This window comes from Epargyreus clarus, unplaced genomic scaffold (genome assembly GCF_041222505.1).
Source record: "Epargyreus clarus isolate Ecla_fem2 unplaced genomic scaffold, WU_Ecla_fem_2.2 ptg000024l, whole genome shotgun sequence".
In the NCBI taxonomy this organism is placed as follows: Eukaryota; Metazoa; Arthropoda; class Insecta; order Lepidoptera; family Hesperiidae; genus Epargyreus; species Epargyreus clarus.
The window spans coordinates 11,460,243-11,483,521 of NW_027332231.1; the positions used below are offsets into that span (position 1 = coordinate 11,460,243).

The 23,279-nt window shown below is 33.3% G+C and overlaps 2 protein-coding genes across 2 annotated transcripts; one reads left to right on the forward strand and one right to left on the reverse strand.

The window, feature by feature from the left end:
* Positions 1-62: 62 nt before the first annotated feature.
* Positions 63-15,818, forward strand: Tmem214 (Transmembrane protein 214). The gene is made up of 10 exons (XM_073086421.1): positions 63-310; positions 408-577; positions 1,461-1,743; positions 2,245-2,433; positions 3,952-4,166; positions 4,440-4,665; positions 5,201-5,343; positions 7,342-7,465; positions 12,227-12,623; positions 13,445-15,818. Exons 1-10 carry the CDS (start codon positions 190-192, stop codon positions 13,569-13,571), a joined length of 1,995 nt encoding a protein of 664 aa, XP_072942522.1. The 5' UTR covers positions 63-189; the 3' UTR covers positions 13,572-15,818.
* A 208-nt stretch (positions 15,819-16,026) lies between these two features.
* On the reverse strand, positions 16,027-19,148 carry LOC140752204 (deoxyribonuclease TATDN1). Its single transcript, XM_073086422.1, has 6 exons — positions 18,952-19,148; positions 18,398-18,577; positions 17,708-17,891; positions 17,026-17,235; positions 16,470-16,679; positions 16,027-16,203 (listed from the first exon to the last, which is right to left on the reverse strand). The coding sequence occupies exons 1-6, from the start codon at positions 18,983-18,985 to the stop codon at positions 16,107-16,109; spliced, it is 915 nt and encodes a 304-aa protein (XP_072942523.1). The 5' UTR covers positions 18,986-19,148; the 3' UTR covers positions 16,027-16,106.
* Between the last annotated feature and the right edge of the window lie 4,131 nt (positions 19,149-23,279).

Genomic DNA, 23,279 nt, shown 5'->3' on the forward strand with positions numbered 1-23,279 from the left:
AAGGTGCAACGGAATGCACAATATTACAATGCCACGTTTTGTCCAAGTGGAATCTTTGGGCCAATCAGCGATCAAAAGCAAACTTTCTTGCTTTCTTCAAATTGACGTTTTTTTGCTATTTGCTATTTGTTTTTGACGTGTTAACCTGTCGCTTATTTACACGATAAATTATTGAAAACTTTTATAATAATGTCGAGCGGTCAATGGGAAGTTGTTGGCAAGAGTAAGAAATCGCTGAACGGTAAAGTAAAAAGTAATAAAGATGACGATAAAAAACCAGTGAAAAATGGTCCTAAATTGGAGGATATCGGTGAGTAAGCGGTTCGTTGTCTAACTTTGCCATATTTGTTGTTGTAACACTTGTAATTGTTATTTATTTCGTTCCTAATTCAAAAATTTGAATTCAGTGCCTCATTCGCAAATAAAATCGTATTACGCGGGCATGGAGATTGATGACACTAAAAAAGCGCCAAAAGATAAAAAGAAGGATGGGGATAAGAAAGGCAAGAAACAGGATAAAAAGTCCGAAGCATCGAAACCAAAGCCTCCTAAGACCATAGAAGGTGCATTAGAAGCTGTAAGTACAATTTTTTAACCTAAAAAGTCCTAAAACTGCAGTGAGGTCAATGAACTGTATGCAGTAAACTGTTCTGAAGTAGTTACTCAATGTCTTAGCTAATGGTCAGCTGAAATAGTAGAAAGTAAAACAATTTACAATATGGTGTAAAATTGTTATTATTATATTATGTAACAATATGGTAATGTATATTATTGTAATTCAACAAACAAGGCATATGTGATAATACACCTAGAACTTTTTTGTTTACTAGGTAAACATATATTTAAATGTAATACAGAATTAACTTAAATAAATACCCAGGAATACAACTAGGAAGGTTTTATAATTCAAAAACAACAAAATTACCAACATGACTAATGAAAATATTATAGATTATGATTGTATTGCAAAATATATAAAAATATTACAAACAATTTTGTAATTACAGAACATTGCAGTACTTGTTTCTTAAAACAACATTCTAAAGTACTCTCACAAAAAGTGTTATGAAAAATGTAAAAAAAAACACAGTGCAATTTTAGGAGCAATATATTTAATTGATTTATTAATTCTTTAAAATATAATAATTATAAATTTAATATTATAAAATAATTACATAATGCCTGTAGCATAAATATAAATATTAGGAAATAGTTCCCATTCCCACAATAAATATATACCAACAATTAAATTATAATGAGACAATTATATTTTAGACAAGGTTGCAAAATAACTGCAGTTTGACTATAGTACAAATTTAAAAACTGCCTTTGTTTATATCTTTTGATAACGAATGTAATGGCCCAAAACTTTCCATTCAATCAATCAAAACATTACAATTATATCTCTTATTGACTAAATGCAGCAATATAAATAAATGATAACATTTATTGTTACACAGATCGACCCAACGGAGTTAGCAACGATTATAACAACGAATAAAGTGAGATTCTCCAATGCACCTCTTGTTTGGCTGAAGGAGGTTGCCAGCTTCCTGAACTCGAAGATCCAGATTGATGTAGATGACCCCACATTCTCTATCTACCCCCTGAACTATCCGACATGTGTTATCCCGGATACTATAAGGGAGAGTTTAGAGAAAGTGCTCCAGGAAGCCGGAAAAGCTAATACGCAACTGTTCTTCGATGTTACCCTTACTGCCTTAGCTAATGATATGAGTAGAGGTTTGTTATATCATTTTGATTTGTATATGTAAAAACCTAATAAGCCTTTAAGCCAACTATCTAAGCTTTTCTTACCAATTATCATAATTTGATAATTTATTCATACTAGACTTTGACAAATTTTGATCTTTGTTAAATAAAAATTGGATAGATTGATTATTAATAAAGGGTATTAGTCTATTAGAGGTTCTAAAAATCTATCTAAAACACTCATAACACAAGTTATATAAGAAATGTTACATAAGACCAATTAAGAATGAATTTTTAGAAATAAATGTAAACATTTTTTAAAGAAATTTGTATGTATTAATATACTTTACTACATCACAATCAAGTCTACAATCTAAGAGTGATGTAACTACCAACCACCACCAACATGATACAACCGTAACTGAATCAAAAGTATAACAATAAATAGAAAACTGATCAGTATAATAATATGAAAGTTATGGCAAAAAGTTGATCATAAAAGATCTTTATTAATATGCATTTCTCTAAAAGGTCAACATGTCAACGGCCATAGGATACTGGCACAAATGCTGGCACAGAGCAATCCTGATTTCTGCATTGCGTCCATACCAAAGAGCGCGAGCTTGAGGAACTCTTACCAGAACCGACCACCCATAGGCCTCTCGTTGCTGTGGGCCCTCGGCCAAGGAGGACTCAAGGACTTTGCTGTAGGAATGAAAGGTGAGATACATATATATACGCTTTGCAAGAGTAACCGCACAACTCATAATTCATTATTCTGTTAAATTTACAATTTAATTTAAAATACTTACTAATTTTAGTGTGACTTAACTATACTGTGGTTATATATAACTTTAACGGTATGTTTCATTTTTTTAACTTCATCTAGTGAAAACATGTTGAAACAAAAACATTTTTTAAATTTAGTAGTGGTCATCCTGAAAAATTTACATTTTTTTGACTTGTGCATTTATGCATGCAAAGGAATGATATGTGCATGACTTTATAATAAGAGAAAATTTATCATTGAATTTAGTTACTTGTTTGTTAATAAAAACAGGTGTTACTTTTCACACAAATGTGTTAATTGTACTACATACTGGGTCTTTTACAATAAGCCGCAATATTGTTAATGATATTGATAATTAATCGGTGTAAAGTAGTATTTTGGCTTTTTAAATATTTGTTAACTAATTTGTATTTGGATATTTTGTGCATATTAAATTATTAAGTTAGTAAGCTTAGGTGTTCATGATATTAACGTTGATAAGTTATGACTGTCAAACAATATGTTATTTGATAAGTGCTGTTTTATTGTTTATTTATAATCTGTAACTTATTCACAAAGGCTCACTACATGATACATCTACAACACATTAATGTTTTGATTAGGTAATATAAATAGCTTGGTTATCATTATCACCAATAAGCTGAACAAACAAACAGGGATAATAAAGATATCATACATTTGATGTGAAGTTAAGTAAAATTTTATTATTAGGCTGATACTTTTTCAAAATATAAATTAAACATAAGACTTCTTCCCATGTTAGATTACTTCATGGTATTCCTTGATTAAAGTTATTGAATATTAACTTGCAGATTCATTACTACATATTTTTAATTCTGTAAAATAATATCTGAATACCATTTTATAAACAACAATTGATTGATTTTGATTCTACCATCTCTATAGCGGTATAATAAACCAGCAATACATCATCTGTCCTTATCACTTATCATTTTGACACCTACGAAGGTAACACCCCAGATAACCCTCTCTCTCTGTACAGAGAGCATCATATCTGTGACATTGTCGTATTATCAATATTCGTTTCACTTTTGTGCAGTTTAAAACATTGAGCTAAATTTACACTTAAGCGTTGAATTTGACAGTAAGTAGTTCTTAAAACATTGTATTCAATGATTGAAATTGAATATGAAATTGATTTTCTAAATCAATTCCTAGTTATTCTTAATAATTAAAATATTCAATAAACTATTGCAATTATTATTAGTATTATTAACAATTTTAATTTCAATAACCTGTACCTACATGTAATTTAATGGTTTATTTTAACCTATATGTCTGTTTTTTTTTGCTTTTCGAATTTTTCCTTCAATTTTGAGATGCATGACATCAATAACTATAGAATTGTTCACCAACACACTAATGATTTAAAAAATATATATTTTTAATTTTATTTACAAATTATTAACTCCTACGTTCTTTTCCAGCTTGGCAAGACCTATTCCTGCCAATTATAGAACTGAAGAACTATTCAAAGTATGTTATATCCTATCTATCGATACTGATGGACAAGCAAGCGGAATTGAAAGCGGTGGTGAACCAAGACCAGCTGCTAGCGATGTTCGACCTGGTCAATAGCAAGCGGAGTGCGTTGTCCAAGGATCTGTCAAGTGACCTTATTATGCAGTTAAGTAAATATAAGGTAAGATGCACGCCTAATTCTAATATATAAGATAGAAAAATTAACCAAGCTAAGGTAACATAACCATAATTATGGATTGATGATTTTTTTCCTCGGACGATTTATGCTTTTAACTTTTATTACATAAGTTGATGGTAATGAAGAATATTTATGAATGGGGATGTAAAATAAATGAAATCTAACTTCTTAAAGTGTCTTAAATGCTTGATAACTTGATATATCTTGAATCCAAATCATACAGTCTAGAATAATTTAAAATATTATTGTCAACAGGATATTTATTTCCAAAAAAGTGGAAACAAACTTCAAGTGACCTTCAACCAATTGATGAAGAAGCTGCCAAACCAGTACCTCAGTGGGTCCGCGCTGGACCCATACAATCGGGTCTTGGTGGAGAGTCTACTCGACTGCCTGCAACGGGACGACTCCTGCAACGCAACCTGGCGACAACTCTTCCACAAGTGTACTAAGCAATCGGCCACTGTTATTGAATATATTGGTAAGAGCGACATTTTATTAAGAGGATATTTATTTATTTCCTGATACTAGAACTTTGGTATAAGAGAAGTTGATATATGTCTTTATTAACTCTGGACTTTCCTTTTAATGATTTTTGATTATTGTAAAAAATTGTTTTTATAGATTTAGAAACAATGATAATGACTGTGGAGCTGAAGTGTTTTTTAACAACTAATTTATAATAATTTCATAATTTTTAAGTAACTAAGACTCTAGTGGCATTAATCCCATGTCTATCGGTTGGATAATCTTTGCAGACTGTTTTATCAGATTTTTCTGCACCAATATACATACATCCTACACATTTATTGTCCTTATAAAACTGTTTGACTAACCTAATGTGAACTGACACTATATGAAATATTAAAAAAATGTCTAATAAAATCTTTACTCTCCACTTCTTAATATGGAGTTTATTAAAAAGATATGACCAAATACAACATACATGTGTAATGATATCATTCTTTATGGACCAAATTAAATTTTCTTATCTATAATTTCTTTCATTGTTTTAGATACAAACTGGGCCGAAGTAAGTCCGAGACTGAAGCTGAAATCTCTGAAACTAACCATAGCTCAGTACAAAGAAGTCAGTGTTGAAGCTCTTAAGGGCAAGAAGAAGGATGAAACTGTTGTTAAGGCGAACAAGATATGCCAGGTAAGTCTACTTAAATTGTTTATTATTATGAAAATTCAATTATCTTTTAGTTTAAATGCCAAATGCGAATTGAGTAAATTACGAGATCAATATTACAATTTGGACCCACAACCAATGTGATCTTGGTTCGGACTTCTTGCGTGGTAAATGCCATACAAAAAGAGTACGATGCAAATTAATAATACCATTTTTTTTGTATTTATTCTATTTCAAATATATAAAATACACGCAACAATATAAAGGACGGTTTTTAACTGCCATAAATAGTACATCACTATATTTTTGAATAGTAACACTGACCTTATGGCGTTATGGCTGTCAATTCATCTAGTGTCATGTCATGTTAGTCGAAAAAAAAATTTAGAAGACATCTTGTGTTTTCGCTCACAATTTTTTTGAATATTCGATTTACTGATTTATTCAGTTTTATACGAGGTTTATGTGAATATTACCATCGAGATTTATGTTTTTGTGGTGAGTTAATACTGTATTATTCATCTCAATAATATTAAGCGTCGTATTAATAGACGCGAAATAGTTATTTTCCCGTATGGGTATTGCGGAAAACCAATTAATTATGTATTAGTAATAGTAACAGCGTAGTCTACAGCTCAGAGTTTGATAAAAACGTGCGTATCTCCGGCGTAACAGTAATACGTAAATGTGGTACATCCGCTAACCACCTATAGTCAAACGTTCGTGTAACTCCGCGGGAGTCGCGTACTTTATTTCGAGAATTCTGTATTGTTGAAGCCAGGTAAAGCTTATAACGTACAAGTACATAATTACAGCATTTTAAAGTGTTTTATTGTAGAATAGTTGTGTACAAAATTCGAAGTGTAAAAAGTGTATGTTAATATACGGAATTATTCATTGTGTTTTGTGACGCTTTATGTTAAGGACTCGTGAACGCGATTACTAAAATATTTGTATCGAAGTATTTTATATAGTTAATAGTTAATATTACTGTTGTAAAAAAAAATGTGAAAATTATCAAAAAAATACTATTAAAAAATAAACAAAAATAATAATTGATAAGTGATTGAAAATTGTTGAAATTGAAAAAGCCAACTACAAAATACCTACTCACAAAATAATAACTATTTATTTATATACACAATAAGCAATATAGTCTTGTAATTAATACAATTAGTAAATTGTCATTAATTGTTTTATCTATTTGCTATCAAAAATAGTAAATTCTTCCATCGGTTGGTTTTATACACACTCATTGAAATTATCCTGTTAAGTGCAAGTGTTTAAAGAAAGTATGATGTGTAGGTTTTAATAATTATCAATGTGTACATTCATGATTGGTTATTAAAATTATCTTGACAGAGATTTTCCAGAATAATATAAATATGCCAACATTATCATATAAAGGTATTGTTTTTTGAACTTCCAAAGAGTAACACTGGTATTATAAAAAGTGTATGATTAATTTGTGTTTGAGTGGTTAATGTTAAAGTTTTAAAATAAAGACAACAGGTACAGTTTAATGAATATTTCATATGCAACATACAATCTAGAAAGTATAACTTCCATAACAGATAGATGTACAGATAGACTGTGTCTGTTAAAAAATATTTTGTATGAAAATATTTTGTCTGTCAATATATTTCAATAATAATGACTCAAGGTGGTAGAACCCTTTGTGGTTCGACTCCGGCGGCACTACCGTCACACCTATTTCTGCCTAATAACAGCAGTGTTAGGCGCTGCTGTGTTCCTATTTGAAGGGTGTGGTAAGGGAGACATACTTTTCCGAGGCGTTCCAGCTTAGTCTTCAGGGGTAGAGGCGCATCTGTGGCTGACTTCAGGTGGGAATATCTAATCCTATCTAAGATTGATTACAGATGTCCATGGGCAGCAGTAGCCACTTACCATCAGGTGGATTACATGCTCGCTCGTCTGCTACTCCTATATTATATATTAAAAAAAAAATCAAAGAACAATACCAACAATTAAGATGTTACGTGAATGTCTCATTTGTTACAGGATATTCTAGACAGAATGACAAGCACTAGAAGATTCCCTTGGTTGTGGGCGAGCTTCTTCCTCTTGGTTGGAATCGCCGGTCTGGTTACCTACGATGTGTCGAAGGCTGATGGCAACTTCCCTAGTAAGTGATATTCATTCTATAAATTTATATAGCACTCAATATTTGTAAAAGGTTTAGAACTCTTCTGGTTTGGCTCTGAAAGCACCATTGATAAACATTTTCTCCCTTACAATTGCAGCATTAAGCGCTGTTGTGTTCTGATTTCAAATAATGGTTTGAATAGATAACACAGTGTGTTGGCAGTGTTAACATGGTAGCTCAATAAAAACATGCTATAAAATATATAATTAATTCCCTTATAATAAAATATGTATATGATTTTAATATTGAAAAAATGTATGTAATATTTTATAATAGTTCTTTGTTCTGGTTAGAACGATACATGTTTAATATAATATGAAACATTGTGCTATTTTCTAGTAGTTTCTTACTAAAAAGAGGTGCAGAGATGTTTCCTATCACAATTTCTACACTCATAGCCCATAACAATTCCCTGTTCCATAGGAGTTAACATGGCAACTGTGGAAGTGTGCACCTTATGACACACACATACAATTTTACTTAACTTTTAAAATAAAATAGGGAAGAAGAACAAAAGAATATTAGTGCAACAAAGTTGAAATATTTCAACTTAAATGGAAAAAATAAATATTGATGACAAAAACTGACCAAAAAAGATGTGTCTCTAGTCAAACAGGTGTAGGCACTTCTATAGGCGTATTGGACCAGTTTGTGAGGAAATCCATTTAACCTTGACAATGTAAAGGCCAACTGGTATTAAGTGCCCTATTTATATTTATGTTGTAGAAGTGCTTGAACTCATGTGCATAGGACCCAGGTAGTCCTCACTTCATAGTCAAAGGTATTTTATAAGATAAAAGTAGCAAACGGGTATGCTGTCTACCTGATGGTAATTGGCAATTGCAGCTTATGAGCATCTGTAATTCGTTTCAGATGAATTAGTATAGTTTTGTATAAGCAGCCCCAGAAGTAATCATCACATCAACAACCCATTATTGTCCCACTGCTGGGCACGGGTCTCCTCTCATAATGAGAAGGATTAGGCCATAGTTCACTGCGCTGGCCAAGTGCGTATTTTTGGTAGACTTCATATATCTTTGAGATTTTTTATTTTTCAAAAATCTCAGGCATACAGGTTTCCTCACGATGTTTTCCTTTGCCGTTTAGCAAGTGATAACTAATTTCTAATACGCACATAACTTTGAAAAATCATAGGTGCGTGCTTGGGATTTGAACTTCGGAGCCCTCGATCGAGATGCCGAGTGTCTTAACTACTAGGCTATCACAGAAATAATACTACTCCAAAACTGACGCCTGTTAGTAATGATCAATCTTTAGCAATTTTTGTCTACCCAAGTTCAAATTTGACAATTAGTGTCTAGAACACTGTAAACTATCGGCCACTACAGTTTTATATCTTATATATAAAATTTTCGTCACAATGTTAGTTACCGTACTCCTCCGAAACTGATTTTCACCAAATGTTATATGTTCAGTAAGTCTGAGAATCGGGTACTATTTCTCATACCCCTAAGTGATAATAGGGTTATTCACCCTTAACATTTCTTTATTTATATGGCAACACAACATTTGCCGGGTCAGCTAGTAAAAATATAAATATATATTATATGAAGTCATCCATCACCGAGTATTAGAGGCCAGTTCACAAAACAACAAATTACAATATGTAAGTCAAAGTCCACGCCTAGATAAAACCCTTGGTTATCTCTAATAGTTATGTTGGGGCCATTTGTAAAATTTATCAATACTATTCCATAACACCCGATAAGCAATATTAGGTTCCCAATGACTACATTGACTGGGAATTTTTTTAGCCGACAGAAGGAAGGCAATGTTTTTTGTTATCTACATTGTATAGATATCTCACCGCCTTGTAACTGAAGGAAGCTACAAATGGCTGACTGTTTTTCCATTTCGTCTCCGACTGTCATGGTGTAATTTGGACATGGACATGTGCAGTTAAGTGGTGCAACAACAACACGCAGTCGAAGAAAAACTGCGGAGAAATATAGTTTTATTCGTAAATGCTCTACTACATAGTTTAAATATTTTTCAAACACGCAAATATATGACAGCGGCAATTTATTGTCAAAACTGGTTACATTTTCTTGTCAATGTAGAAATAAAATTATAGTTATTGATAAATTGACTGATAGACAGACAAACAGAGAAGCAAGTCTGCAGATGGATAAATAGTCTTTATTCATTTTTCATTACAATATAGAGAACTGAGAGGACACATTTTATCATATAATTATGTTTACTCTCTTACTTAATAAACATACTTTCAAACTTTCAACCTTTAACTCATAAAAGATACGAATGGTTAAAATGTACGAGATAATGTTTTACATCATCACCGTCCGTAGTTCTGTGTGACGTTGATTCAACAAATGATAATGCTATTTACTCCATATAAGAGAAAAGCAAGCTTGTTTTTTCTGTTTCATGATTTACTCACAGGGTATAGATTTTATTGAAGGGTCATGTTTTTGAATAATTGAGTACTATTATTGCACTTATCAATTTCTGTTACTTAAAACTATGAAATGATATTTAAAATAATGAATATATAACCAACAATGTTCGAAGGTGTGATCCGTATTGCGTGATAACATTGTATTGGACCAATTAGATTGATGAAATTATGACGTAACAAGGAATTTCGTCTTATTTTATATTTTGTTCGTATATTAAATTTTCGAAACGATATTTTCTTTCGTTCGTCCTAAATAGCTGCGTTGATGCGTCATCATCAAACCTGAATTTATGATACCTACACAAAGTTGCAAAACATGTTTTATTTCTCTAATAATATCATGAATATTTATATGCTATACAGGCGCTTCTAAGCATGAAGTCGGGCCGTATAAAGAGCAAAGACTGATTTATTATATTTTCGGATTTAAAAAAAGGTTCCAATTAACCCCTCTGAGTTTATTTTTTTGAGATATTTTATTACGTGACTGTTATTTGATTAAATATTTAATTATTATTTTCCTAAAACATAAGTGAGTTTATTCCTATGTAATATATAATCACCCTTATAAACGAAATAGATACATAAATAGCTTTATTGTTCCTTTAGCGGTTCAAAAAACGTTACATTTTAGGATATTTATTTTTAAGTATCATTACTGAAAGTTAGTAAAATAATATATTTCCATAATATACCTATTAACCACAATATTATAAAGAATCAACATTAAGAAGATCAACATTATTTGCCACAGAATAAAAGATATAAGTATTAATCTATCGATTTTCTATCTACCTATAGATATTTATATACTGTCCTGAGTGACTAACTTAGTATCGTAAAAGCGTAAAATTTGGACGAAAGGAAGGATTTCTTATATTCAGCCCCTGAGCGAATATAGGGGTTTAAATTTTGTATTATGTTATGAATATGTTTTGCGCATATGAAGTCCCTGGCCAAAGATAGTAATTTGAAAAATATTTTGATTTTCCACATACATTATCATTATACTTAAAAATATACTGGGTTTGTTAGAATATTAGTAATCGTGCATAATGATTAAACATAATACGTTCTACATAATACATAATAATGTAACACATGATTAAGTAACGTTATTGTTTTCTTTGTATGTAAATTTACAATTTAACGGGCATGTAAAATGTGTGAAATGTTTATGTTTCGTTTTACCAGACACGTTATGTTTGGAATTTATAAGTTTAACTTTAATCATTAACTTTTATTTAGTTTGATTAATTGAGTTTAGCATATGGTACATAATATAATGGAAAATAAAGCATATGTAAAACGACGCTCTGATATGTTATTGGTTTCTCAAATAAGAAGGCAGTCAGAAGACTGTGATATTCATTTATAATAGATGAGTTCTTAAATTTGAATAAAGAACATACTGTGTTAGAGCATTAGCAGTGCAGTTAAAGGAGGGGGAACCCTTCGTACTCCTATATTATATACAGGTTGAATTTTTCAATTGGGCCTTCAGGGCCAAATCCGACACAAAAAAATGCAAAAAATGCTGAAAGACCGATCGTGATGTGACCGATTTTGATAAAAATTAAGAGGATCTAATGCTGCAGCATTAGATTTTTTTTAATTTATCTCCCTAGCCGGTAATCGAACGAGTTCATTTTGAAAAAAAAAAACACTATTATTCTTTCATCGGATAGTGTCGCTTATATCAATCAAAAAGGTAATGATACATAATAAACTAAAGGAACAGGCTAATTTTGAAAAATCTTTCATATTACGTTGGCAGCTAAATTCCCGCCATTCATTAATTTGAACATTTCGCAAGTACACCATGTAAACAGGTACAAACTAAAGACACTAGGCGATGAACTTGACCTTACCAGTTTTTTGCTTAGTTTTGCATCCTCGTAATTATTCTTAATAGATCCAATTTTACACAGAGTTATTTTAAAACCTGTTTCAAACCTGCATCGTGGAAATATTTTTAAAACATTTTATTATTACAATTTTACGAATCAAATCGAAGCAAATAAATATCGCTTGATAGTCAAGGATATAGGTGGAAACCTTATCTATGTAAAAAAACATCGTGAGGAAACCAACATGTTTGAGAGTTTGAAAAATAATGATAAACTCAAAGCAAGACTACATAGTCCAAAATATAAAATTAGAAAAAGTATTAAATAATTAAATTATAAATAACCAACAATGACATATGATTATGATTAACTGTACATAAATCAGTGTGATGTATCCGTAAAATATGTACTTCTGCTGTCTACTATATACCATTTTCTTTATCCTTCCAGAGAGCACAACAGGCCGCCTCTTCAAGGACCTAGGCATCCTCGAGCACACTCAGTACGCATGGCAGAAGTCGCTGTCAACGTCGGCGAGAGGCTACCTCTGGATGGAAACCAACGCGCCGATATACTATGAGCAGTCGATGAACTTCATCATGCCGTACGCACAACTCTCCAGAGACGCATTTACAGTGGCAGTGAAAAGAGCTGGCGTTCTCTATGCGAACATCAAGGAGTACCTCACAGAGAAGTCGCCGGTAGTGTACTCTACTATCGAGCAATACGCGCCGGGGTTGGTGGACAATGTTCATATGTATTCAAAGAATGGGTATGAAACTGTCAAGAAGTATTCGAACGATTATTACCAGTTCACCGCTGAATATTTGAAGACTAAGGTGTTTGTGTAAGTATTCTACTTTTATTTTCATATCATATTGTGAGCAGTGATAGCCTAGTGGTTAAGAAACTCGGCCTCTCGATCGAGGGGTCTCAGGTTCAAATCCCAGGCAAGCATCTCTGATTTTCGAAAATTATCTGCGTATTAGAAATTAATGATCACTTGCTTAAACGGTGAAAGAAAACATCGTGAGGAAACCTGCATACTTGAGAGATTTATAAAAAAAATATCTCAAAGGTATGTGAAGTCTACCAATACGCACTTGGCCAGCGCTGTGAACTATGGCCTAATCCTTCTCATTCTGAGAGGAGACCCGTGCCCGGCAGTGGGATAGTAATGGATTGATGATGATGATGATCATATTGATATTAAAATGTTCCATTATTGCAGGCTGTATGCAAAAGAAATAAGAAATAATTGTATCAAAGTGTAATTACAGATATTATTGCAACAAAACAGATGTTTAAATATACAAGGTCATGTAGGTGTAGGTCATGTGTTCATATGTTCAAATGTATCTTTCAAGTTGTACATTTTATTATTGTCATTTATTGTTTATATGGATAAGTGCACCCTCCAAATGATTACATTCTTATGCTTTTAAAAAAAATCGCTCCACACTAGATATCCCTGTGTCATGGATGGATGACACACATATAGACAAATACACATACATCGAGAAACAGATAGACATCATTTAGATATCGGCCTGGCCGGGAACTGAACCCGGTACCTTGTGCGCGCTAGACCGGTATGATGACCGCTCCGCCACGCGGGTCGTCAAATGCTTTGAAATACCATTCTAAATATTATTTTTCCCATTTCAGAGGAGAGTGGGCACCCGAAATCCTTCAAACCAAGACCCAAACGGCCCTCAACGCAACGAAACTCCACATGAGCTCGTACTTCCACTGGTTCAGAGAGCAGGTCCACCTCTACTCCAAGATACCGTGAAGTCGGTACAAACTGAGAACTTATATCACAAGTGGGGGTTTCCGTTACTCATAAGTTCAGATCGTTCATACGTTTGTGATGTGGTGTTACATTTTTCATAGTTTTCGTTGCAAGTTCTAAATATATCAAAGGTTGTATCTTACGTTATACATTCGTTAAGCATGTGCAGTTGTAACATCGTAATTTACATTTTAATATTGTCATTAAAGAAAATTTATTTTACATTATACACAAGCTAAAATTTATGCAGGATAACCTTTTAAAACATATTTCTAAGCTAATTCATATACTGCCAGTAAGTCAATTATGATTAAAGGCCCATCTATATAAATATACACTTTAATTTATATATATTTCAATATAAATAGTAAGGTGATATATTCTATCCACTATTTTTCTATTTAACAGTTACCCAACATCAATTTTCGTATTTCTTCAGTTTTATTTAAGCTACACTTTATAATGTTACCGGATATATTAGTACTACGTATTTGGACTGAATAATATAATAATCTTAAACAAAACTACAGTCTAATTACCCACATGAATAAAACATTTAAACAGGTACCCAGTTTTAATAAAGACACCTTTATAATAATTAATTAATGCATGATAAAACAAAGTGAACATTACATTATGTGCTTTAGTACTTGCAGAGGTCAATTATTTGAAAATGTAACTAAATTTAAATTCAATGTTTATTAAGAATAATGCACAAATGGGACATCACTAAAGTAACTGTCAAATAGAAGCAAAAATAGTGGATGGATTATTGCTTATGGATAATGTAATTTTGTTGTTAATAGATCTCACAGTGACTGCCATGCTTAAGTCCCACTTTTGGCCAGGAGTCTCTCCCTACCACTGGGCAAACTTCCAATTCTCTTCCATGCCGCACAGCGTTCAAGAGATTAAGCGTTAACTTCACATATTTTTGCATGCAGTTCTATGCATATTGCCCAGTAATTACACCCCTAGTAAAAGAATATTGTAACCCTACCCACAACAATTTGATATAGTTTTTAACCCAGTAACACCACGGTCTAACCTCAACATACCACTAAATTAAGTGTTAATACCATCCATCACAACCTCAGTTTTAAATGTCCTTGACAGTGCAAACTGTTATTAATTGCTTCATTTCAACCAAGTATTACGTAAGAAGAATTTTAACTCCTTGTCATATAAACATTTAAAGTTGAACTTGCTTAATTTTGAAAAAGAATTAGAAATAATAAGTAAATATTGCCATCTTAACCCCCTACACAAGTTATAAAAAATAAATGAAACAACGACCCCCAACCCCCTCTGGTGCTTACGTAATACTTGAACAACCCCTTAAATAAATTGTTCTTCCATATAAAGTTAATAAACAAACCTAAAGGCCCTAATATGTATACAAAATTCACGTTATCTGCCCTTTGTTCTGTTAAGTAATTCGTTATTTTAGAAAAATAATTTATTTTCTCTAAATACCACAATTTGTTTTTGTATAAAATATAATTCCAATTCCACTATAACATTCTGATTTGCATTTACATTTATTTCATTTTGGTTTAAGATGTCTCGAATTATGTATATATTTTATGTGTGTGAAATTCCAAGAGCGCAAAATATGTTCAACTGTTATTATATACCCGATTTTAATAATCATTCTAAGGTTTACGTACCAATATCGAAATTGACAATTTTTTTTTATAACGAATTGTCAAATGTCAGTATTTGGTAAGCAAAACAAAAGATGGATTGTTTATTAGAAACGGATGTAAATAACTTGTTTTTCATTTGTGTCTGGTACAAAGACGAAAATCATGTTAATTTTATGTTTTAATTGTATTTTTAGGTAAATTTAATGAATTAATTAATAAAAATAAAATACCACAGCAATAAATTTAAGTCATATCATTAATTTAAATGTAACCATGACAGGTAAATAATTAAAAATCGTCTATTGAATCTATAAGACCATGGTTATAGGATTTTTTTAAGATGTGTGATCTTATACACCGCAGAATTCAAAAAATATGATTTTAAGAGCAGTATTTTCATACATTCCCGATGGTGCATTTATTGTGAAATTATTAGCTTAAAGATTTTCCTCATACAATCAGTTACCCTTATGCAAAACTTGATAAATTAAATGAAATGGTGAGATAATAGTTATAAGTTTTGTAGTGTATTTATTTGTGTTGAGAGATGTGTGTTTATATTTAATACAGAATGGAAATTATAGAGGAATGAATTTTGTTTTAGCGTTTTTTTTTCCTTTAATATGGCAGGTTCCCCATAATATAATAATATGGCTTTAATATGGCTAGGTTCTGATAATAAATTCTATTCTATACTATCCCAGATGTATTTAAAATTAGATTATGAATAAAAAATGGTTGAATATAGAAATCATGTGGATATTTGCTCTTATCGAACTGCTATGGGTGAATATTAATTAAACAAGTTCTTAAGAATCTATATAATATATTTTTATAAAAATTATAAATAAACTTAACAGAAATAACTTGCTTTATATATCACTTATTACTTAAAAAATAAATTATTAGTATTTCTATAGATCGCCTTCGCTAATTCGTCAATGTCCTCATTTCGAATTGCAGCCAAAATCTCTAAAACTTGCCTGAAACAATATCATATTATTAATTTAATGCTTATTGGTGAAAAGGTTTAGATGCAGGCTGACATGCAAAGGTAGCGGACATCTTAGACCTCACAACAATCAGAATTACTTCAGGTCATTTCGTTCCCTGTTCTGTACAAAGTGCCAGATGTCCATGAACAGTGCTTACTTACAATCACGTGAACTTTGAGCTTATTTATTACTAGAAAAAAATCAGAACTGAACGCCCAGTTATTGAAATTCATACTATGTATGCTAATACTTACACAATATTCACAGGCTCATTTCTACCCTTAACCTGGCAGTCGGAATCCACAGAGTACTTCTCCTTTTTCACCGAAGGAAACTTGGTGACCACATGTTTGTAACCTGGATGGGTCGGCTTCACTTCACACCATGGACAGTCTGTCTCTATCAGAAGTCTATTCTGAGGTATTTTCGAGGCCACGTCGAGATTATCTTGTGATCTTAAAGAGCTGAAACCGTTACAAAAATTATAAAAGAATATACATATAAACAACACTTTTAAGCGCTGTTGTGTTATGCTTCATAGGGTGTAATCAGAGAGATATACTTAGCCGAGACCTACAACTTAATTGTAAGGGCTAGCAATGCATCTATTGCCAACTCAGGAAAGAATCTAGTCTTATCTGTGATTGTTTACATATGTCCATGCATAGAAATAGCCACTTACCATTAAGTCGACTGCACACTCATTTCATGCAATATAGCCAAATTAAAAATATTATTAAAAGCCAAATTAAAAAGGTGAATAAAAGTAAAGGAAAGTAGCTAACTAATGAATAAAAAATAGTATCTTACCATCCATTAATTCCTATATGCAAACCCAAATCTATTATTTTTTGCATGGCATCATAAGTCCCATCGAAAGAATGTACCACTCCACCATTCTCATTAACTATGCTCATATTTCTGCTCAAGATTTCCACCAAGTCATCTGCAGCTGCTCTACAGTGTAGGAACATTGGCAATTTGAACTCACCACTCAATTGTAGTTGGTATTCAAAGTACCTGGGAAACGAACAGAAATTTTCTGTGAAAATGGTCTCCTTTGATGTTATACCATTATGATCATTCAGAAAACTACATTATTTCTAAGCTTACATTCTTGCTCCAAGTTTAAACCTTTTAAATTTTGAATTTTGCTTGACTCACCAATGCTACATATGCTACATTTCTGTATTCTTTAATTTAGATTAGAGTTGCCTACTAGACTGCTTAGCCTCTCAATTGTGGGGCCCAAGGTTCGAATCCCTGGCCCGTCTGATTTTTCAAGGTATCGTGAGACTATTAAAAAAGACCATAATGAGAAAACATGCACTCTTCAGATTCTGAGTTCTTGAAACATGTTTTTCAAAGATGTGTAAAATCTACCAATGCGGTCTTGGCCAGGGCAGTGAACTATGTACTAAACCACTGTAATTCTGAGGGAAGACGCACCCAGCAGTACAACAGTGAACGACAATGGATATAATAATCTTACTTTAGCTGCACATCTTTGCTGCAAAAATGTAATCTGTCGTAGTCCAAGCCAAGTTCCCCCAATGCCACAACTTTATCACGATTTTCCGATATCAAGGTCCTCATGTCACTCAAGTATGCCTCTGGGTTGGCTACAAAGTCATTGCAGCGTGTTGGATGGCATCCTACGGTAGAAAATAACCGTGCTGAAAATTACAGTACAATAATAAGGATTCTTGATATGTGTCTCATAGACTGGTGTTTAGAACTTGTATGTAATCATTCATTAAAGTATTGGAAATAATGTATGCATTAAATTATTAAATAAATATATGTTAGCATCCACAAATGTTGAAAATTTGTAGGTGGATAGTTTTTAAACTCGTACATAGTTGCATTACTCTGTATTCTGCATTTCTAATAGTGAATTAATTAAACTAATAATTAATTTTAATAATAAAAATTGTGCTTGATTGGTTTAAAAATAACTAAAATTCTGCTTAATTCTGCTTGAAAGACCTTCAAATATTTTCCTAAGTATTGCAGCTGTCCTCAGTGCTAGCGTTGCATCTGTGGCCGACCTCAGGTAGGAATCTAATCTTATCTGGGGTTGATTAGGGATGATCATGGGCAGTAGCCACATATTACCAGGTTTGCTGCATGCTCATCTGCTACTCTTATATTAAAAAAAAACCTTTAAATAATAACTTACAATCCAGTTTACAGATTTCAAGAGCATTTTTGCTGTCCTCAACACTGCCGCCAGTCACAATCATTTTCTCCATGCCAATATCCCAGCTGCGTTTCAGGACCTTATCCAGATCAGGATCGTGCTTCTTACTGCCATGGTACATCCCTTGATACATCCCATCTGTTAGGTTCGCACCTATGTCTAGAAACATATTTTTGAGATTAAGATATTTGGTACTTTTATTGAAACCTTAAAAAATACGAGTAAACAGGTGTTATGTGAAAATTCCTATTACCTTACATACATAATTATCAATTATCATAAATGTATAACTACTTTCCATTTTTTAAGCGTTTGATGCGGCGCAATAAAATAAATAAATAAAAATAATTGTTTTTGCGGCTGATCGTGCTTCCACAATCAAAAATAATCAGTCTTATATCAACAAATTTTAATATAATTGAATTAATGAATATACGTTAGTAATATACGTTAAACTATAAGTTTTACGTATATTACTAAATATCATTAATCAATAACAATATATACTGAAATGACTGCCTACGAATACTAACCTATAAAGCTCCGTAAAGCCGACATTCTTCTCATGAATGAAAGTACTCAGCCTGATATTATATAATGTTATTTGAACGATTACTATAACTTATTCTTAATACTAAGCTATTATTTTCATAAAGATTATCTACTAATGAATCACAATAATTCAATCAAGCTGATACTCTCGAAGTCTCGATACGGTTTATTTTGACTCTTGACAAGTTGACAGTGTCAGCTCAGCTGTCAGTGACAGCTCTTCTGTCAGTTCAGTGATAGTTTCTTCCAGTTCTGACTCTGACTAATTACTTGTTAGTCTGCGTTCATTTTACTGCAAAATAAAAGAAATCAAAGCAAAAAATGTATAATTTAAATATGTGGTTTATTTAAATTCCAAAGGACTCGCGGTGATATCTTATTTTCGTTTCAGTTTATATTGAATCAAAAATGATTAGTACTATCTTCGGCACCTACCGACGAATGTATGGAAGAGTTGTCACCATATCGGTCTGACGCGCAAAGACTCCAGGTTTTTCGCTCGTTGCGTATGACCCCGCAGGTGGAGCACTCGATCCACCAGGCCCGAGTGGCCCGAGCGATGCTCCGACCGGTGCTTACATCCAGGTTACCGGTACGAACGAAACTAGGTATCTACAAGACCTACATTCGTTCCCGACTCACCTACGCGGCGCCGGCATGGTACGCGTTGGTCTCTAGGTCGAACCGACAGCGTCTCCAGGCGCAGCAGAACCTGGCCTTGCGAGTGATCGTGGGGGCTGGTCGCTACGTCAGGAACGACGTGTTGGAGCGCGACCTTAAAATGCAGTCTGTGGAGGAGTTTGTGGTCCGCCTCGCTCGCTCGATGTACGAGCGAGCTGAGGCCGGACCACACTCCCACCTAAAGGGGTTCGCGCCCCTTCACGATCGACCACCTGAGGGGCGGCCGCTTCCGCGGGAGCTCCCAGGGTTGGTTCCTCCCTCCGACCATCAGGAGGGGGACTGCCAGCTTGGTAATTTGACCGAGTCCCGTACCCCCCGCTAAACAGCGGGGTTGGTATAATTTTAATGTTGTCTCATTATATTATCATATTATTAATAATATTATATTATTATGAAAGAATATTAAAAAAATCCGGGGGGTATTCACCCCCTTGAGAATTTGCCCGGGCAAAGAGGGTACCCTCGAGACCCGAATAATCCCTACCCACCCCCATATTGCAAACGCAGACGCGGCATATGAGAGACCGGTGGGTATGAAGTCCCGTCTTGCTTGCTCCAGGTTCAATCTAAGATTTCTGTTCTGGGTCTGGATGTTTGTGTATTTGTCTATGTACGTGTCCACGACCACGACACATGTAAAACATAGTGATTACATCCTTTTTGGACACAGGGACTCTTAGATTGGAGCTGTGAATGTTTTTTTTTACTTACATCCGCTTAGGGTTGGTTAAAACATTACGTGAGCATTAAAAGGGGGCAAGAGGTCTTTGATTTGCATACTTTTCATTACATAGGGGCCATCAAGTTTCCAGATAAGGTGTGAATGGTGGTTAATCACATCAGCAATATTTTTACTAGTTTTTGCCCGCGGTTTCGCCCGCGTTTAAAAGAAAATAATATAACATACTAACATACATAAAACTGAAAATTCCTACCTTCAACTTTGCTAAAGAACATCGCTTGATCAAATGCATTGTTTACGATTCAATCCTTACTAATATCGATTAAAATAATCGATGTTTCGGGTAGGAAAAAATAGATTCTCCGATTAATCGTTCTTAGATCTCCATCCTTAGTTCCCGTGGGATTTCCGGGATAAAAACTATCATATGTCCTTTCTCGGTTCTCAGGCTATTTTTGTACAAAATTTCATTAAAATCGGTTCAGTGCTTTAGGCGTGAAAAAGAGACAACTAGACAGACAGACAGACAGACAGACAAGAGTTACTTTCGGATTTATAATATTAGTTAGGATTTCAGATTTTTTGCAAAATGTGGGTTCTAATTCCAGCTTATACGTAAGCATAATATAATAATTAATGTTTTGTTGCACAAATCAATTAGTAACAAACAATCTTGCAAATTAGAAATTTATGAAATAGAAATGTACCTCGCATTTGTTGCATACTCTTATAAATATACAAGCATTTCTGAGAATTCAGCACTCAGAAAGGGAGACAAAACACTTAGCACTTACGGAAAGACATATTATGTACATGTATGTAGAGAGAGAACTACTTATAGGTCTGATTAAAAAAATAAACTAGTAAAACGAATCCATAGAATTAATTTTATAAGTACGTCTCAGTATTTTTTGAGTGCAACTTATTCGTTACGAGCTTTTGCCAGCGGCTTCGCTCATCCCCTATTTTATGCCCTTGGGGGTAGAATTGATCAAAATCCTTTCTTAGCGGATGCCTACGTCATAACATCTACCTGCATGCCAAATTTCAGCCCGATCCGTCCAGTGGTTTGGGCTGTGCATTGATAGATCACTATGTCAGTCAGTCACCTTTGAGTTATATATATTTAGATTTCAGTAAGATATAAGTAATGTTTGTATTTTATTTGTATTATCTTTATGATAGATACGCATTTTTTTAAATTATGTGGCGCATTCCTGTCGTCGAAAGATACCACTGCTGAATCACGCTATGGAAGTTTTCTAATGGTCTTGCATATATACAAGCTCCGAAATGAGACTGTTGGAGTACGTTCGCTCCCAGGGCATGCTCACCTAGCCCGACGGAAAATCTCCCTTTGCCAAAAAATATAGTTGCACTTATCAGTTTGTGCACTCTCATTTAATACCGAGAACGGAACATGATCATCCAGGTGATCAAAGTGGAAGAGACAACTTGAAATGGCGTAAATGCCTAATTACTTACTAAGAACTAAAAGGAACAGTCATGACCGTTATTCGTATTTAGTTACCAAGAAGCTGGGAGGAAAAAGATCGTTGTAGTGATAGCCGCTTATTTATAGAACAATATTTTTTATAGATAATAATTGTATGTTTATGCAGAAAACGAGTTTGTAATTAATTGATCGTATGTTGTCGCCGATGGCACGGATATCTGTAACCCCAAATAAGATTGCTTTCTTAGAAGATGCTAATAATAAGGCATAACTTGTCTTGTTATTATTATAAGTTGAGTTCGTGTTTGTATATACCTATGTCATGTCAAATCTTGTAACTGAGTTTTAAACTAGTTTACCCCAACCGATTGAGCTGATTTGCGTACACCTTTGGTTTGGATTACGATGCTTGATAAAATTAGTGACGTCATTCTAAATCTAATATGGCGGACCAATATCTTTTTATATAATGGCTATCAAATGAAAGGATTTTTCGAGAAGAAACCGCTATAAAATAAAATAACCGTATATTTTGTTTTTTTTTTAACACGCTTTTATTAGTTAACACGCTTTTATTAGCTTGGGTTGTATGTATGTATGTATGTATGTGGGAGAATGCTTCATTTCATATATAAATATTCCGTTTTTAAAATCACATGATATTAATTTCGAACTACCGCTCCGTATTAACAATTGGCTACCTGTATCATGGTATAAAAAAGGGGCGCGCAACTGTCAACAGATCAGAAGTTGTCCAATAGTGGGCACGGCACGGTGGTGCTCTGAACTGTTTAGTGTTTTGCTTGGGTGTTATTGTTACTATGGTGGCATTAACGCTTATTCATTTAATTATTTTAACTATATTTTTATAAATATTGGTTAAATTAGTTGAATCGAAATACCATTGTAGATCTACCTACCGGCGCGCCCACATGTACGTAACAGTAACGGAATCTTTGAACCCGATTTCTATCTACTTTGAACGTTCAGTTTAATTCATAATTTTGAAAAGTTATCAAAAACCGATGACAATACAGAGAGAAAGCGCCTTAGGGAGAGTTCAGGCAAAGTTACTAGATTGATTTTTAGTTTTGAAAAATAATAATGTTATTTCCCTATAACTCAAATGTACTGAAACATATCTATAATGCCATCTTGTAGAATGATCTTTAGGATTCCGTACTCAAAGGATAAAACGAAACCCTCCGCTGTCTGTGCGTGAGTCACAGGGCTTTATCTCTTAACCGTAAACCGTGGGGTGCTTTTAGAAAATTGATAAGTGGAGCACTCCACGCTTTTTTCACAATTATACAATTTACTGTTCCTTAATTGATTCCTAGATTGAAATTTATTTTCTACTTTTTGGTTGATTTTATCATAAAAGCGTGTTTTTTAGTTTTTTTTAACTATATTTATTGATGTTACATATCGCTAAACACACGACGCTTTCTACACTCACAGCCTCACACTAGGATTCTATGTGTCGTGGG

What these genes read in the sequence shown, in the direction of transcription:
- Tmem214 (XM_073086421.1), top strand. Translation starts at nt 190, where the DNA reads ATGTCGAGCGGTCAATGGGAAGTTGTTGGCAAGAGTAAGAAATCGCTG. An exon ending in AGCTAATGATATGAGTAGAG is followed by an intron (nt 1,744 to 2,244) that starts GTTTGTTATATC and finishes TTTCTCTAAAAG; the next exon opens with GTCAACATGTCAACGGCCAT. An exon ending in CTTTGCTGTAGGAATGAAAG is followed by an intron (nt 2,434 to 3,951) that starts GTGAGATACATA and finishes GTTCTTTTCCAG; the next exon opens with CTTGGCAAGACCTATTCCTG.
- LOC140752204 (XM_073086422.1), bottom strand. Translation starts at nt 18,985, where the DNA reads ATGAGAAGAATGTCGGCTTTACGGAGCTTTATAG. An exon ending in GGCTTTACGGAGCTTTATAG is followed by an intron (nt 18,578 to 18,951) that starts GTTAGTATTCGT and finishes ATATGTTTCTAG; the next exon opens with ACATAGGTGCGAACCTAACA. An exon ending in AATGAGCCTGTGAATATTGT is followed by an intron (nt 16,204 to 16,469) that starts GTAAGTATTAGC and finishes ATATTGTTTCAG; the next exon opens with GCAAGTTTTAGAGATTTTGG.